Source organism: Gymnoscopelus braueri, assembly GCF_963280865.1.
Source record: "Gymnoscopelus braueri genome assembly, chromosome: 4".
NCBI classification, from domain to species: Eukaryota; Metazoa; Chordata; class Actinopteri; order Myctophiformes; family Myctophidae; genus Gymnoscopelus; species Gymnoscopelus braueri.
This window is the reverse complement of record NC_137605.1, coordinates 8029179-8045901: the sequence shown is the minus strand read 5'-3', so window position 1 is coordinate 8045901 and position 16723 is coordinate 8029179. Positions and strand designations below refer to the sequence as shown.

The window sequence follows — 16723 nt, the reverse complement described above, 5'->3', positions numbered from 1 at the left end:
CCTGATCCGCCCTCTGACTGGGTCAGAATCGGAACCAGGCTGCAGCCGCAGCGATGGCGCTGCCGGCGATCCAAGCGTTCGGCCGACAGACGGCTTCCCACTTGGTCACTCGAGCAGAACAGCAGCAGCCCTGATCCGCCCTCCGACTAGGTCAGATTCGGAACCAGGTTGCACGCCGCTCGCCAGGAATGTACTTTTGTTGGTGTGAAATATGACAGCGAAGCGTCCCGAGAGGAGCCTCGCCAGACCTGCTCTCTACCAAAGGTAAGTGGACCACGCTGCCAACACCCGTTCTGTACTGTTTTTCGTCTTAATACTGAGCCCACAATGCGTCTGCACTCGTGGAAATCAAAGAATCAAAGTGGCTCTGCCTGGGTGGGGCTTAAATACCCCACTGATTGCAAATCAGGGCAGGGCCACCATATGTGATGTGTCTTAAAGAGTATCCACGAGCACTGCCCCCGGGGGTCAGTTCCCGTAAATATTGAATAATATTTAGTGGAGAGCCAGTCTCGACCACGAAAGAGAACCAACATTTCCACCATGAACAAGCCCTTGGTGACTGTGTAAGGAAAAAGATCAAGTAACTTTTACTAATAAGAATCTCATAAACATGCCATATGTAGAGATACTCAATATCTGCATGGTATACACTTTACCCAATCAATGACTGTTGCTCTCCCTCTCCTCTTGAACTTGATGTCAGACTTGATTTGCAGAATCAGCTAATGCTGGGTGATATGCAACACATCAGAAGGGCTTTTTCAACAGCGTTGTGTCACAGTACCTGCTCATGTATGTGAAACCACATGTTAAATAATCTGGTTGATGATCATCATAAATTATGGGAAATATGATAACATGCAGCTATACCTAAAATAAAAATGTTCACTATATGGGAAAATATAATTAATCAGATATTCAAGAGTGCCATAATTCAGATTATCATAGTAAGAGATCATGTCTGACCTAGAGGTCAATCAATTGTATTGACCACTATTTTATCCTATGCTATGTCGTTTTGACTCACTTTCACTGCTCCAAAGCAGTCAGCTTTGTCAGCTCCCAGTGGAGTGGACAGTAGAAGTCTGTGCTTGTACTGGTCAGCTCCCAGTGGTCAACAGTGGAAGACTGTGGTTGTACTCTGCAGCTTGAAAAGGAGAAAGGGGAGCAGTCATCAGAGGAATAGTTCACAGTTCATGTGTATCGGGTGTACGGTTCTGGCGGAAAAAGTACCTAAGAAAGGGTAAGTGACACCTTGATATGTTTCATTCACCTGCTGCTGGGGCTTTTGACTAAATAAACAAGAAATCCTAAAAGGACCAAGTGTGAACTGTGCAGCTTCCAGCTGTGACTGTGTATCAGAGAGTGAATAGGGTGTTGCTGTAAGGAGAGGAGAGCCTACATTATGTAATAAATAAAGTTTATGAATATGATCTGTTAGTCTCTTTCAAGTTTCTGTCATTTCAGGGGTTGAGAGAGTGGTGATTGACAGTAGTGCTGTATAATGAACCTTATCCCTCACTGAAACATGACTGTTATGTAACACGCTCGCTCGCACATACGCACGCACGCACGCGCGCGCGCACACACACACACACACACACACACACACACACACACACACACACACACACACACACACACACACACACACACACACACACAGTTTGGGGATATGAGACAGAGAGGCAGCAAGCTATTTTGTAAGTAGTTATGTAAGTAGATATTTTGACATTTTTAGACACACGGTTATACATAGGCTATTTGTATTCATTGTTTTTGTATTTATTAATTCATGTATTTGTTTGTCAAATGTTTTCTTATATCAGTATTTTGAATGTTGAAACGTTACGATATTTAAGAACTATGCTTTCTGCTTTTCATAAAAAAAAAGTTGTTCCATTAAGTGTTCCATCCGTTGTTATATTCTAAAAGATGTGCTTATCTACCTACCTACCTATCTGTCTATCTACCGACCTACCTACAGTGACAGTTACACACATCCACCACCAGGGGGCAAAAGACATTAAGGCACCACTTAAGCTTTACTGCGCATGCTTGAACCACGGCACGTTGATCCGGAAGTAGGTGCGTGTTGTTTTTCCTGGTGGCGAGGAACAAATCAGCTCGGTGAAAATGTCTCATAAACGAGGTGAAATGTGTGTAGAGTCTCTACGGCTGTCGATAAATGAACACCTGACGTCGGTGGGAGAGGAGATATTGTGTGTTTTGGAGAAACAGCAGCGTGGTGCTGATGTTTGTAGTGTGAAGCTTAATGTCAGAGTGTTCGTGTTGGAGCGCCTCAGTGCGGCTGCAGAGTTCATGTGCAACCTCTTCCAGAGAGAGATAGAGACACTAGAAACTCTGCTGGAGAAACAAGACAAACGTCTGGATGTGATTTTACAGCCACAAATCAAACTACACAGAGCAGGTCTGTTAAGCTATGTGACAAATCAATAGGAGAATAAATGTCATACATTTAGAAAAGCACTTTGAGTTGTTGTGCTGATGCTAGCTCTTCTCTCCTCCTGTGTGTAAAGAGGTTTCCCCTGAACATGAGGAGCGGAGGCCCAGTCTGGTCCAGGAGGAACCAGAGCCTCCACACATTAAAGAGGAACAGGAAGAGGAGGCTGATGTGTCAACATTGACATTACTTCATAGGAAGACCAGGTGCCACACTCTCTCAGGTAAAACAATAAGCATCACTAATAACAAGAGTCTAAAAGCCCTACTAGCAGCCCGTACATTATTTTAGGTCAGATGGGTGTGGGTTCAGAAACAATGTCAAGTTTCAAGATGTTTATTGTCACATACACATACAATACAGTTGGTAGCAGCATTATAGCCAGTGAAATTCTACACTTAGAGATTTCTCAACAGTGTGGATAATAGTACAAATAGCATTTCCTGGATAAACTGTGTGGCCTAGCTGAGTACAAATAAATATTATTATTTATTTATTTTTTAGATATTATTCATTATTATTCTTTTGTAGTGCATATATCTCATCTTTGTGATTTTAAAATAATTTAAGGAAAGATGTGAACCGTCTATGGGTATTGATTGAATCATTTCAACAGTTGAAACCATAACACACAAATGAAACGTCTAGAGAAATATGTCATAATTTGTTTTAAAGTAAACTTTCCTGTTTAGTATCTGGTTAGTGTCTGTACTCACTTTATTGAAATAAAGAATTTCAGACAAAGATTAATCAAGGCCCATCTGAGATGTTATGTAATTTCTATTTGCATTTTGCCTAATCCGGTTTAAAATCATGTACAACACTTGAAGATCCCATCATCAGTAAAGTATATGCAAGCAAATAGCTTGAAGCTTGTAGAGATCGTATTTTGGGTCACTGTCCTGACACGCTCAAGAAGGATGCAGGAGCCCATAGCACCAATGAGCTGGCCAGATGTATGGAGAATCGGGATGACTGGAAGCAACGATGGAGGGCTCGTCTGAGGACGACCTAGAGAGAGTCCTGTCTTTGAAACAACGCTTCTTTACACCCTTTTACACTGAACCTTCATCTACAACCCATGTTACATCAATGTCCTTCTTCTAATCCTTAATTCCAGACCAGTGTGTGGAGTCCAGCCTGCAGGTGAAGATGAGTTCTCCACAACCAGCCTGGACCGTTGCTATTAAACAGGAACCTGAAGAACACCTGGATACCAGTCAGTTTCTTTATCTTTCTTTCTTTTTTTTATTCTGTTGTGTTGTAGGACTATCTCCTTATCAACATTTTCTTTTATTCTGTTGTGTTGCAGGACTATCTCCTTATCAACATTTCAGTAATATAATATAACCCTAACCCTAACCCATTTTGGATGCTGTCAATGCACTAAATGGGACATTATCACGTTTAATCAGACTATGTATTGGTCTAAGAAGGTGAGATACTGAACTACCCACGTTTAATCAGACAATTGATTGGTGAGATACTGACCTACCGACAGGGCTCGTCGTAAGTATAGTTTAGGACCGCGTCGGATGCGCCGTCTCAAGCAAACTGGAGCCACGAGAGGCACCACCGAGCGAGTTGCCGTGCCGAACGTTGCGACGTTCGCTTGAGCCGACTCAGCGCTGTCCGAGTTGTGTACCGTTCGTAAATCATGTTTTGGGGTGACCGTTTGCCCCCGGGTAGGTCAGTATCTCACCTACTTTAACCATTCAATAGTCTGATTAAACTTGATAATGTCCCATTCAGTGCATTGACGGCATCCGAAGCCCAGCTATTGTTGTTCTTATTCTTTTGTTGAACTCAGCCGTCGTCTACACAACCCATGTTACCAGGCAACCTAGGCTGTTGCTTAGGGCAGTGATTCTCAAACCTTTCAGGCTACAGCCCCCCATAATAATCATATGTGCCCCCCCCCCCCCCCCCCCCCCACAGCTAAATGTTGTGAAAATAGCCGATCTACAAGTTAACGCGTTGCGAGGTAATAGGTCATGTTTGACAATTTGGCCAATGATTGACAATTTGTTTATAGTCTAGTTTGTTGATTACTTTTGACAAAGTAATGGTATTGCTATTTTTTTTTTAGAGGTATTAATAAGCTCTTAAAAGTCCTTTCATTATCACCTTAGAAATGCAGATACCCTGTATACACTTAAACTGTATGTTAGTCTTTACTGTTAAGTGAGAAAACAATGTTGCACTTAAGCAAATCGGTTCCCCCCAAAATCATTTGGGGACTCCCCTGAGGGTCCCGACCTAAAGTTTGAGAACCAGCGACCAAGGGCACCACCTGCTTAGCCTGGTTCCAGACAAATCTGCCATTAAAAAAAATGCCCTTGGCAGATTAGGTCTGGCCCCTCTCATCAGAGATTTTATTTCTCTCCCTCCGAAGTTGTGAGGGACCAATCAGAGCCCAGTATGCAAATATGGGGCGGGTTTATCACCAGAGGCATTTTTTTTTTGCCCCTTGGAAATGCAGGTTCCACACAGAGATTCCAGACTAATATCTACGCAGTGATATTAGTCTGGCCATGCCAGGCTACCACCTGCTGGGGTGACTTTTTGGTAGGGAGTTTGCATTTTTTTAACCACAGAGGATAGGGTGCTAATTAAAGATGATTGTAAATTATAATCTGCACCTATTCTTATCTCACCATAACACAAGATGACACTATTAATGATAGGCTATTCTGTAGGGTATTTCTCAGTCATGTTCTGTAGGATGTTAGTGCTGCAATCTGTAAGTTTGCATGCTTCATATTTTTCAAATGTTCACTAAACTTATGTTTATTGGTTGGTGATCTAGTCTAGGGTGCCAGGATAGCCAGAAACACCACTGTATGTCACATCAAAGTCCTTATTCTATTCCTTCATGCCAGATCAGTGTGCGGAGTCCAGCCTGCAGGTGAAGATGATTTCTCCACAACCAGCCTGGATTGTTTCTGTTAAACAGGAACCTGACGACCACCTGGAAGCTAGTAAGTAATTCTCTTTCTTTCTTTCTTTTATTCTGCTATGTTGTAGGACTAAATCCCTATCAACATTTCAGTAACATAATATAACATATATTCTTCATTACCCCTCCCCTCCTTCATTACATTTATTACACGGCTTGGTTGAATGCTTGATTCTGATTGGTCAATCACTGAATTCAGCGGTGTGTTTTTTCTGGATAATGACCGCTGAGCTCAATAACAGACCTCTGTCTAATCAAAGGCTCAGAGCACCTGGCTGCGCTGCTTGATTTTATGCTGTATCCAACATGGCAGCCATGTAAACAAACACACAATGTCATTTACAGCTAAACATTGCTCTCAAGAATGTTTTTGAAAACATTTGAAGCGAGAAATAGCCAATGCAGTAACCGAAAATTAATTCTATTTGATCAACACTTCCTGCTGTTTTCCGAGGCAACCATGTTGTACTGGACGGACGGCCGCACCTGGCATAAATTAATGGAATACTTTCATTACCGTAAGCAAGGAAATACTTAGTTTTGTTGTTACTTGTGGGTCAATTTATTAATTTATGTGTTAAGTAGCCGTGCAATAAGCAAGATAATTGCTTGATAATTGACTTCAGGGTGATTTAATCCCTTCGCTTTGTGGCGGGATTCAATCACCCTGTCAGGGTTTATTTCTCAGCAATGACCGGCTTGCCGTCAATTATCCCTTGCATAACAGATGTAATCAAAGATTACCTTTCTACTTTTTATATTTATACTTGGTTGTGTGTCGTGAACCCAAAAGAGACGATCTACAAGCTGGTTTTGCTATTTTTGTTGCACAACACGGACATTCAACTAAGCATTTCGATACAGCATATTCAATTATCAAACTTACATTTGTTGTGCAAACGAGATAATGTATGTCCCAGGCTCCCAAAGGAAGGAGAGGATCTATTTTTAAAATCTTAAGATAATTTTACCTAGAGTTTGGCACACAAAGTTGGATATTTGTCACAGAGACGTACGTTGCCTGTTGAACAGACACTTACTGCAGATTGGCACCTCATCTTTCTACGGTTTTATAGTATTTGTGGAAATACTATGGGATCGGATCATTTCATCCTTTTGTGGGTAGGATATAGCTGCTGCGTTAATTGTGCGTCTACTGTCTTCTTCTGACATCTTTACTAAAGTGGAAAGTCTGGCTTCCCTTTCGCTTTATCCTGTTCTACACTGTAATGTGAATAAGGCTTAACAACTTTTTGAGCCAATTGTGTTTGTGTAGACGCTCGACAAAGCCGGATGCACCACTGTGGATTCAAACCCACAACCTCCGTGGTGGTGGGCAGTGACTTTACCATTGCGCCACCGAGTGACTGACAACTACTTAACCCTTCCATTGTGTTAGGATCATTTTTGACCCGTTTTCAAGTTTAAATAGGTAAAAAGTACCCTTAAAATTTATTTATTGGAACAAGGCTTCATGATATCCTCAGAAACAGCTATTTTAACGCAATAAAATTAATTACCACCATTTTAGTTAATTCTGATGGTCTTTAAAAAAAAGTGTTGAGAGTGAGAAAGACTTGTCCTCAATTAGCATTTGCTATCAGGAGTAAAATAAAGTTTTGGTTTATGAAAAATAAATGACTTTTTACCTTCTATGGTATACGGGTCAATTATGACCCGCTAACACCACTAGTGTCACTATTTTTAATAATATTGACATGTTTTAAAGTTAAAAAACGAAAACAAGTTTTTTTCTTTATTTTTTTTTAGTTGTGTTCTAATTATTGTTCTTAATAATTCTATTATAGTTAGATAACATCATTATCCATTGTCTTCATTATAGGAATTTTAATGAGTGATTTTTTTTTACCTTTTTACAATTGAAAACAATATATTGAACCCTAAAACCCTAACCCAACATAATATTTTAAAAAGTGTTTACATGGATATGAATGCATTACAGTCAGCTTTGAGGTGGGAGAAATTTCTTTATGAAAATAATTATTCTTTGAGTATTTTGGGCTGAGTTAAATCACAGGTCAAATTTGACCCGCTAACACCACAAGTGGATGCAAGGATTAATATGAACGTGGCTTTACTGTAGATCAGCAGCTCAACATAATAACAACAATGCCGGTACATAGCCCATTCTTTAGGCAAGACAGGGTTTTTTCCGCGAGGCTCGCGAGGAGGAGGAGGAGGAGGGACGAGGCGGGGCTTTGATACGAGGCGGCGCGAGGAGGAGGAGGAGGCGCGAGGTGGGGCTTTGATGCGAGGCGGACCTGGCTTTTGTTGTTCTGCCCCACATAGCAACCAGGAAGCTACGCTAGGGGAACGCTGAACACGCGTTCACACGCACACGTGATAATAGTTATTGTCCATGACGGAGGCGCGCCGACTCAGCAGAGCTTGAGGCCGAGAAGGCGCGCCCGAGCGCCCGAGTGCCCGTGCCGACCAGCCGATGCTGTGCTAGTCGAATCAGCGCCGTCCGAGTTGTAAACCGATAGGGGGAGAATAGATCTTTTCATGGGTTACTATCCACGACGACACACATGTGTGCGTGTGTGCTTGCACAAACGCACACACGCATGTGCATGCGTGTGGCTTGCATTGCCCTCTAGTGTTGGTTCTACAGAATTGCCTGGGTGGGTGGTAAAAACAAGCGCTCCTTTTTCAATTTCCCTGTAACATATAAACTGCTCCAAAAAAGTTTGGAAACTTAATTTCGGTCAGTTATTTCTCCCCTTTATTAATACCAATTGGTATTGTGTTTTACATCATTTTTATCGTTCATTAGTCACCTTTACAACGAGGTACAGCTTGTAAGGATCGGGCATTCGTGGAATGAGCAACACAGCTAAACGTGTGGGTAGCGCCTACATTTTCTTTGCCAAAATCACCCAATATGCTTCTGTTGGTAATCGCTCTTGTTTTGAGCAACCTACCAGCACACACCTGCTGAGAGGAGTGTGCCAGTAGTCACAGGTGTGTGACTGGCACCTGAACATGGGTTCTGCAACTTTGTTGAGTTTGTGTATGTGCCATGCAGCAACACTGCCCCCATGGACAGATGCCACGTTTGTCCCTTCAGGATAAGGCCTGTGCAATAGGGCAAGTGAAGCTGGTGTTCCGTTACGCAGATGACGCATTATTTGATGTCAGCCCTGGTACCATTTGCAGGTAGGTGTGTGCCAGTCAGTGACTGACACCTGAGCATGGGCCCTGCAACTTTGACATCTGTCTTTGGTACCGTTGTGCAAATCTTGCCTGTAAATCGATGGTTCTTCAGTGAAGCAAGGGGTCTTGGGTTGTTGTCTGCCTTGTTGACTTCACCAGTCTCACAGAACTTGGTCCTAAGCTTGGAAATGGTACCAGGGCTGACACCAAATAATGCTGTCACTCTGCTTAACGGAACACCAGCTTCACTTGCCCTATTGCACGGGCCTTATCCTGAAGGGACAAACGTGGCATCTTTCCAAGGGGGCACTGTTGCTGCTTGGAGCATACACAAACTCAACAGAGTTGCAGAACCCATGTTCAGGTGCCAGTCACTCACCTGTGTGTGTGTGTGTGTGTGTGTGTGTGTGTGTGTGTGTGTGTGTGTGAGTGAATGTATATATATATTTATATTAGGGCTGGGACTCGATTAAAAAAATTAATCTAATTAATTAGAGGCTTTGTAATTAATTAATCGCAATTAATCGCATTTTAATCGCATATCAATATTTGACCTGAGAACAGTGAAAAGTATTTTTTTCAAATGGATTTTGGCATACGTCTTTAAGTACATGTGCTCAAGAACTGTACTTAAAGGAGAATTTTGGACTAAAGTTTTCTTACCTTTTCTATGACGTTATGATATCTTAGGATGAATGGTTCAGTAGAAAATTTTCATAACTCCACCCCTGAGCCGCCACAGCTTAAAAGGTGCGCGGATAGGCCTTAGGTTAGATCACATATTTTAATAGCTTTTTTTTATTATTTTTTTGATGAGATCTGACGTTCATAGTGACAGAACACTATGCAAAAAAAAAAAAAAAAAAAAAAAAACAGAAGTCTCGCTAGACGAGATTGAAATCTCGAGATTTCAATCTCGTCTAGCAAGACTTTTTTTTTTTTTTTGGGACAGTGTTCTGTCACTATGAACGTCAGATCTCACCAGAAAAAAAAAAGAAAAAAGCTATTAAAATATGTGATCTAACCTAAGGCCTATCCGCGCACCTTTTAAGCTGTGGCGGCTCAGGGGTGGAGTTATGAAATTTTTCTACTGTACCATTCATCCTAAGATATCATAACGTCATAGAAAAGGTAAGAAAACTTTAGTCCAAAATTCCCCTTTAAGTATAATTTTGAGGTATTTGCACTTGACTCTCGAGTATTTCCAATTTCTAATACTTTTACTTCTACTCCAGTAACTCCACTATATCTCAGAGGCAAATATTGTACTTTTTACTCCACTACAATTATTTGAAAACTTTAGTTACTAGTTACTTTGTAGATTTCGATTATTATTATAAAACATTACAGTAACCATGTGAAAATAGCAGATCTACAAGCGCAAGGCATTGTGAGCTTGTAGATCTGCTATTTTCCACCACTGAGGCTGGTAGAGTGTGTTGTTGTTACTGATGTTTTATAGTAGTTGAATTAATTATTAATAAAAATCGCGCGCATGTGATCCGCACCGCATCGTGCAGCCTCCCCCACCAGCGCACCGCCGCTCCCCCCCCCCCCCCCCCCTAAACGGGACAAACGCGCGCGTGGGGGGGAGCATCCATTACAGATTCTGATTTGCCCAGCCAACATTATCAAGCAGGCATCATGTTTTCATGCACTGTGCTGGCTGCAGTAACTTTGTTGTCATGTCTGAGAAGTGAGAACCATCGTCTGTTGGTGCGCTGCTATTATCGGTCTGTCTGAAACTCGTCCAGTGAGAAACGTTCCGCGGTGCAAAAATAGGTGCGATTAAAATGCGTTAATTTTTTTAACGCGATAATTATTCTGTAATTAATTTATCGAAATTAACGCGAAGTCCCGGCCCTAATATATATATGAGAGAGAGAGAGAGAGAGGGAGAGGGAGAGGGAGAGGGAGAGAGGGAGGTCATGAAATTCCTGGGAATATTTTGAAATACAAAATCCAGTACTGGAAAAGTTTTGGAATTTATCAAGGGTCCTGGAAAAAATATTTGGCTATTGATTTTTTTTTAATACAAAACATTTTCATAAACATGTATAACATTACACGAAATATGTAACATAAGTAGTTTTGCGCCGAACGGGCTGTGTAAGACCCCATCCGCACTGCCAGCGATGGGACGGGACGTGACGCGAGGCGAGAGCGGGCGATGAAATCTCATTAAAATACATGTTTTTGAATGAGACCGTCCTGACCTACCGCGAGCGACAACGAACCGTGCAACGACGTCGTCCACCCCTCCTATTTTCGCTCGCAGGGTCTCTATTTGAGCGAGGTTTCGCGGCTGTGCCCCGCCCCCAAACACTTTTTTTTTAATTTTTTGTATTGATTAAATACTTTATTAACAGATTTGTAAACAGTACAGAGGTAGGATTTTACAATGGTTGTTAAAAGGATAACACAAAAAACCCTAAAGGAACGTGTTTCCGTTGTGGACCTGGTTGAGATCTGCACACTGCTTTGTCATAGAGTGAAAAAAAATGTGTGCTTTGTGCCTGTTCGATATACATCTATATCGAACAGGCTATTATTTGTTATTGTCAGACGTTTTATAAAGAGTGGAGGAACTTGGATTTTCAAATACCTATAGTGGACGGACAACACATCAGCTATACTGCACATCACTTTGTTCTTCATATTTGAGTATTGTTCTAAACACAGTAGGCTAGGCCTATAGTGAGACCCTCATTACTTCATATTTTATTTATAGCCTATAAAGTTCAAACGACCACCATCAAACAGTAGGCTACAGTGAGTGAAAAAAGCTCAGCTATTCAGTGGTGGAAGAAGTAGTCAGATATCATATTTTACTTAAGTAAAAGTAGCAAACATGGGAAGAAATAGGCTACTCTGTTACAACAAGTAAAAGGCCAATGTTCAGTAAAAGTACAAATGTATTGGCATCAAAATATACTTAAAGTACCTAAAGTAAAAGTAGGCTACTAAAATGTTTGAAAATAGGTAGCAGATCTACAAGCTCACAACGCATGGTGATGCATTGTGAGCTTGTAGATCGGCTATTTTCAAATAGCCTATGTATAAAATTGGGCTAAAGTGGTTAATGTATGTTTTATAATTTAATAATGTATATCTGCAAAGTAATTAACTAAAGTTTTCAAATAATTGTGTAGTGGAGTAAAAGTAGGAATATTTGCCTCTGAGATGTAGTGGAGAAGTAAATAAAAATAAAAAATAAAATAAATGCCACTTTAAGTGTACCACTCTTGATTTGTTTTGCATAATTATGTTTATCCCTCCTTGTGTCTGACAGTATCCTCTTGTTGAAATTAACTTAATAGGAAAAACATAGGAAAACCAAAAAATAAATAAAAAATAAAATAAAACGCCCTTGCATCCTTCATTACTTTTTAATTCATAAATGGGGCAAATGCAAGGCAATAGTCCTACGGATGCCATAATGAGAGAGAGAGAGAGAGAGAGAGAGAGAGAGAGAGACACATCAACAAAAAAAAACGTTGGAGGTGCAAGTCTATGGGTTAGCGCCCCAGGCTGTGTCTTCCGTGAGGAAGAAGCCCAACAAACCCACAGTGAGGCCTTTAGGAGGGCCCTTCCAGCAAACTGCAAGTACCATTAGACGGCCCAATCTAGTGGTATCGGCCCAAGGAACCATCACGCCAGAAGGAAATGTTTGGATCGGGGCGGTGCAGCGGATTTGGTACAGCGCTCAGGTCATGGACCTGGTGAGACGAAGGAGGAGCCCGGCCAGGAGGCCACCCACAGAGCCTAGTCCCTCCACGTGCCAGAGCCTCCCTGTGTTCTGGCACAGTAGTTCCGGAGAAGCGGACTGAGTGGCCCTGTCTTTCCCTAAGAGGACTGAACGTGGGTAGCTACCTGGGATGTAAGTTGGGGCTTGAACAACCCCGGCTGGGTCACCTGGGCGAGGGTGTATGTTGCGAGACCCGAAACACCCTATGACCCCAGGCTACAACACTGATGATACGTCCCAGGTGCATCCATGTGATGTATTCTTTATAGTATATATCCTCCTAGAATTTGACAAACCTCCGTGGTCGACCGACGGTGATGAGGCCAAAACTGTGTTCCCGGTTCTCCTCACTGGCTGGAGCAATTGATCTGAATTTGCACACAGCCATTGACCATTACGATCTGAACGCAACTGCGAAGCCCGTTTCTCAATTCATCAAATCTCAGCTGTTTATTAGCGTTTTAAAAAACAACGGGAGATCAAACTGCACATGTGTCAAATCCACACACCCACTCCGTTAGTGTTGTTGCCGCCTGCCTCGCCTGCCTCACGCACACACACATACACACACAGACAACGTGCTTAAATTTAAAGGACTTTCATTTACGCGTGTGCCACGCAACCAAACGGGGGGGGTTTGTGTGTGTGTGTGTGTGTGTGTGTGTGTGTGTGTGTGTGTGTGTGTGTGTGTGTGTGTGTGTGTGTGTGTGTGTGTGTGTGTGTGTGTGTGTGTGTGTGTGTGTGTGTGTGTGTGTGTGTGGGTGGGGGGGTGACCGGCCGCGGGGGAGGTGGGGGACGCTTCGTTACATCATTACTATACTAAATTGCATTACAAAACTGGGACAGTGTTTCCACCATTTCCACCACAGTCAAAGTGCAATGGCAAATTAGAAGTTGGTTGCAGCCAATAACTTTTTTCTTTTTTTTTCATAAATGAGGATACACTGATGGTTTTATTTACAGTGGAAGTTTCTCCAGCAACCACATCTACAACTGTTGTTGCTTTGGTAGTTGGAGGAAATGTTTGTCTGAATAGATTTCTCTCATTTTATCTTTTGCCCAGACTTCATGCACCTCCCTGTGTATAAAGAGGAGCTTTCCCCTGAACAGCAGGAGAGGAGGTCCAGTCTGGTCCAGGAGGAAGCAGAGTCTTTACAGATTAAAGACGAACAGAAAATACTTCAAAGACCAGAAGAGGACGATAGGTCAACGTTGACATTACTTGCTGTGAACAGTGAAGATGATGAAAAAAGAGAGACAGAGCCTCTAGCCAGCACTTCAACTCAACACATGAAAACACAAGTTCATGTAGTGGACTGTGGAACAGCACAACCAACTAGTGATGACCAGCTCCTCTCTTTACACTCTTCTGAATCTGACACTGAAGACAGTGATAATTGGGAGGAGACCGGGGAAGGTCCATCATATTTAAACTCACTGACACCACACGAGACACAAAATGTGGAAGGTCAAAGCTGGTCGTTGAGCAACAAGCTGTCCCAGGACCTGAAAACACCAAAACAAACTGAGTCCATGAGGAGTCACACAGGGAAGAAAAGGTTTAGATGTACAGAGTGTGGCAAAATGTTTACTACAAAGGCAAATCTTAAACAGCACACAAAAATTCATGCTGGGGAAAAGCCCTTTACTTGTACAATTTGTAGCAAAGGCTTTGGTCAAACGAGTACTCTAAAAGCGCACATGAGGACTCATACTGGGGAAAAGCCATTTACTTGTATAGTTTGTAGTAAAGGCTTTGGTCAAATGAGTACTCTAAAAGCACACATGAGGACTCATACTGGGGAAAAGCCATTTACTTGTACAGTATGTAGCAAAGGCTTTGGTCAAACAAGTCATCTAAAAGAGCACATGAGGACTCATACTGGGGAAAAACCCTTTACTTGTACAATTTGTAGTAAAGGTTTTAGGGAAAAGCGTGATCTAAAAGTGCACCTGAGGGCTCATACAGGGGAAAAGCCATTTCAGCCATTTACGTGTACAGTTTGTAGCAAAGGCTTTGGTCAAATGAATCATCTTAAACAGCACATGAGGACTCATACTGGGCAAAAGCCCTTTACTTGTACAGTTTGTAGCAAAGACTTTGGTCGAACAAGTCAAATAAAAGAGCACATGAGGACTCATACTGGGGAAAAGCCCTTTACTTGTACAATTTGTAGGAAAGGTTTTAGTGTAAAATGTAATCTAAAAGTGCACCTGAGGGCTCATAACAGGGAAAAGCCATTTACTTGTACAGTTTGTAGCAAAGGTTTTGGTGTAATGAGTACTTTGAAAAAGCACATGAGGACTCATACTGGGGGAAAAACACTTTAAGTTGGAGTTTTTGGCAAATACTTCAGTCAAATGCTCCTTTTGATATGATGACTCATACAGGGGAGATGCTTTTTAGTGTAACAGTAACATTGTTTTTGTTCTTTTTCAAATAAGCCACACATTTGTGACAAGTCAGATATTAAAGTATAGGAATCACACAATCTGACAATAGCAGCATGACCAAATTAAACAATTACAATAGTTAACTGTTGAGTAGAATTAACTGGTGTAAATGTTCATCGCTACAGCTCCGTTGTGCTGTAACATTAAATAAATGTTATCAAAAGGTGTGATGTGATTCTCCTGCTGTAAGTGTTTCAATATTTTACCTACCCCATAACTACTACGAACAATACATTGTCATGCACTGCTTTATTTCAAGGCCTACATATGTTGTACTTAAATTTTGACAATTTACAATTGCAATTTACCATGTAAGCATTTAGCAGACAATCTTATCCAGAGCGACTTAAAATATGCAAGGTAAATAATCATTTACATAGAATGCTGAGAGATGGTGTAAGGCCTCAAGAAACTAGGACACCAGGTAAACCATGAACTTATCTGTCTAAATAACACAGTGTAGGGCCTCAAGAAACTAGGACACCAGGTAATATCTAAATTATATTTGTATCATTTGTGGTCTGGAAAAACAAACCTAAGAAACAAAAACATGGCTACGAGTGACCAAGATATGTCTAAATAGCCCTATTTTGGTCAATCACTTGCAACAATCGACTTAAAGGTTTCATGATGTTCAGTTTTACCACACATTAAAAGTCTTTGTCATGGTCCTTCAAACGTGTATAGAAAGTTTTAACAAAAAAATCCACTCCATTGATCCATGGCAGGTGTTTTTCTCTCACATTTCTTTTCAACTGCAATGAAAAAAGAAATCTTTGCCTGCGGGTGTCGCTGGTGAGGGATTTTGCCTGTCAATCATCGCCTGTGCTCCGCCCCCCCCCCCCCCCCCCCAAAGGAAAGGATAGGGGAGGGGAGGGGCGAGGAGGAGAGTGGGCGGGATTAATCGGCTGTGACCTCACTGCCGAAGGGCCAAGCTCTGATTACTTTTCAGCCTAATTATTCAGAAAACCCCAGACCACAGAAAATCCACTGAATGTTCAAAGTTCAATTTTTGGGGGTGTAATTGAGGTCATAAAACCCCTAAAAAAACATTAAAAAAGTGAAAATGAATGTCATAGAACCTTTAAAGCCCTAATTTTAAACTTTCACAGAGAGCATGCATGAAGAAAATAGCCAATCTAAGCTAATTTCCTTGATAAATATGACTGCAAGAAATATTAAGGCCATTGCATGTCATAAAAGGATCATGTTTTTTCCATTAACTAGGCCTATTTTTCCAACTTGCCCAGAGTTAGACAAACTCATGGATGTGTTTTGGTTTTTTTAACCCCCTTTTCTCCCCAATTTAGTCGTTATGCCAATTGATTACTCCCCATACACATTTATGTGTTGTCACTGCTGTTGTATCCTACTGACTCACCTACCAGTGAGGAGCCCCCACCGAGAGGACTCCTCCCGCCCAACACTCCCTGCTGACAGGTGCCGCCCTAGCCCGTAGGATTGCAATGCAGTGACAATTATCACCCTCCCCCAAACACGCCCAATTGTGTTTGTTTAGATGCTCAATCTGTATCTAAAACAAGACGTTTAGTTTTTGTTTTAAATTTAGGGTTTTTTCAACAAAAAACTTATGTTGAGGTCTTGAACCCAAACTCGTTTTTATGGTAACAGCAGAGCCGCAGTCCAGCTGTCTACACACTACAGATGATGACTTCAGGTTCCAATCAGACCGATCAGCCACTGAGCGCCACTCTCCCTGGTGTTTCATCTCCAGTCAACCAGTACAGTTACTGGGTTCCTCCTACCAACCTGACATCACCAGACACTGTATAACATCATAAAAGTGCCATTACTTTCACTACAAATGTAAGAACCCGAACGAAAAGTGTAGTTTGTTTCTTACCTGAACGAGTGAGTCCAACAGCCTTGTCAGGTGAGCAGGTGTTTCTAGTTGAGT

At 41.7% G+C, this 16723-nt stretch overlaps 1 protein-coding gene across 1 annotated transcript; it reads left to right on the top strand.

The window, feature by feature from the left end:
* Positions 1-211: 211 nt before the first annotated feature.
* Positions 212-14972, top strand: LOC308083396 (uncharacterized protein; the record flags this gene model as incomplete). The annotated part of the gene is made up of 6 exons (XM_080425713.1): positions 212-264; positions 2286-2434; positions 2544-2690; positions 3588-3686; positions 5350-5448; positions 13415-14972. The coding sequence occupies 6 exons, from the start codon at positions 212-214 to the stop codon at positions 14680-14682; spliced, it is 1815 nt and encodes a 604-aa protein (XP_080281839.1). The 3' UTR covers positions 14683-14972.
* Positions 14973-16723: the final 1751 nt, after the last annotated feature.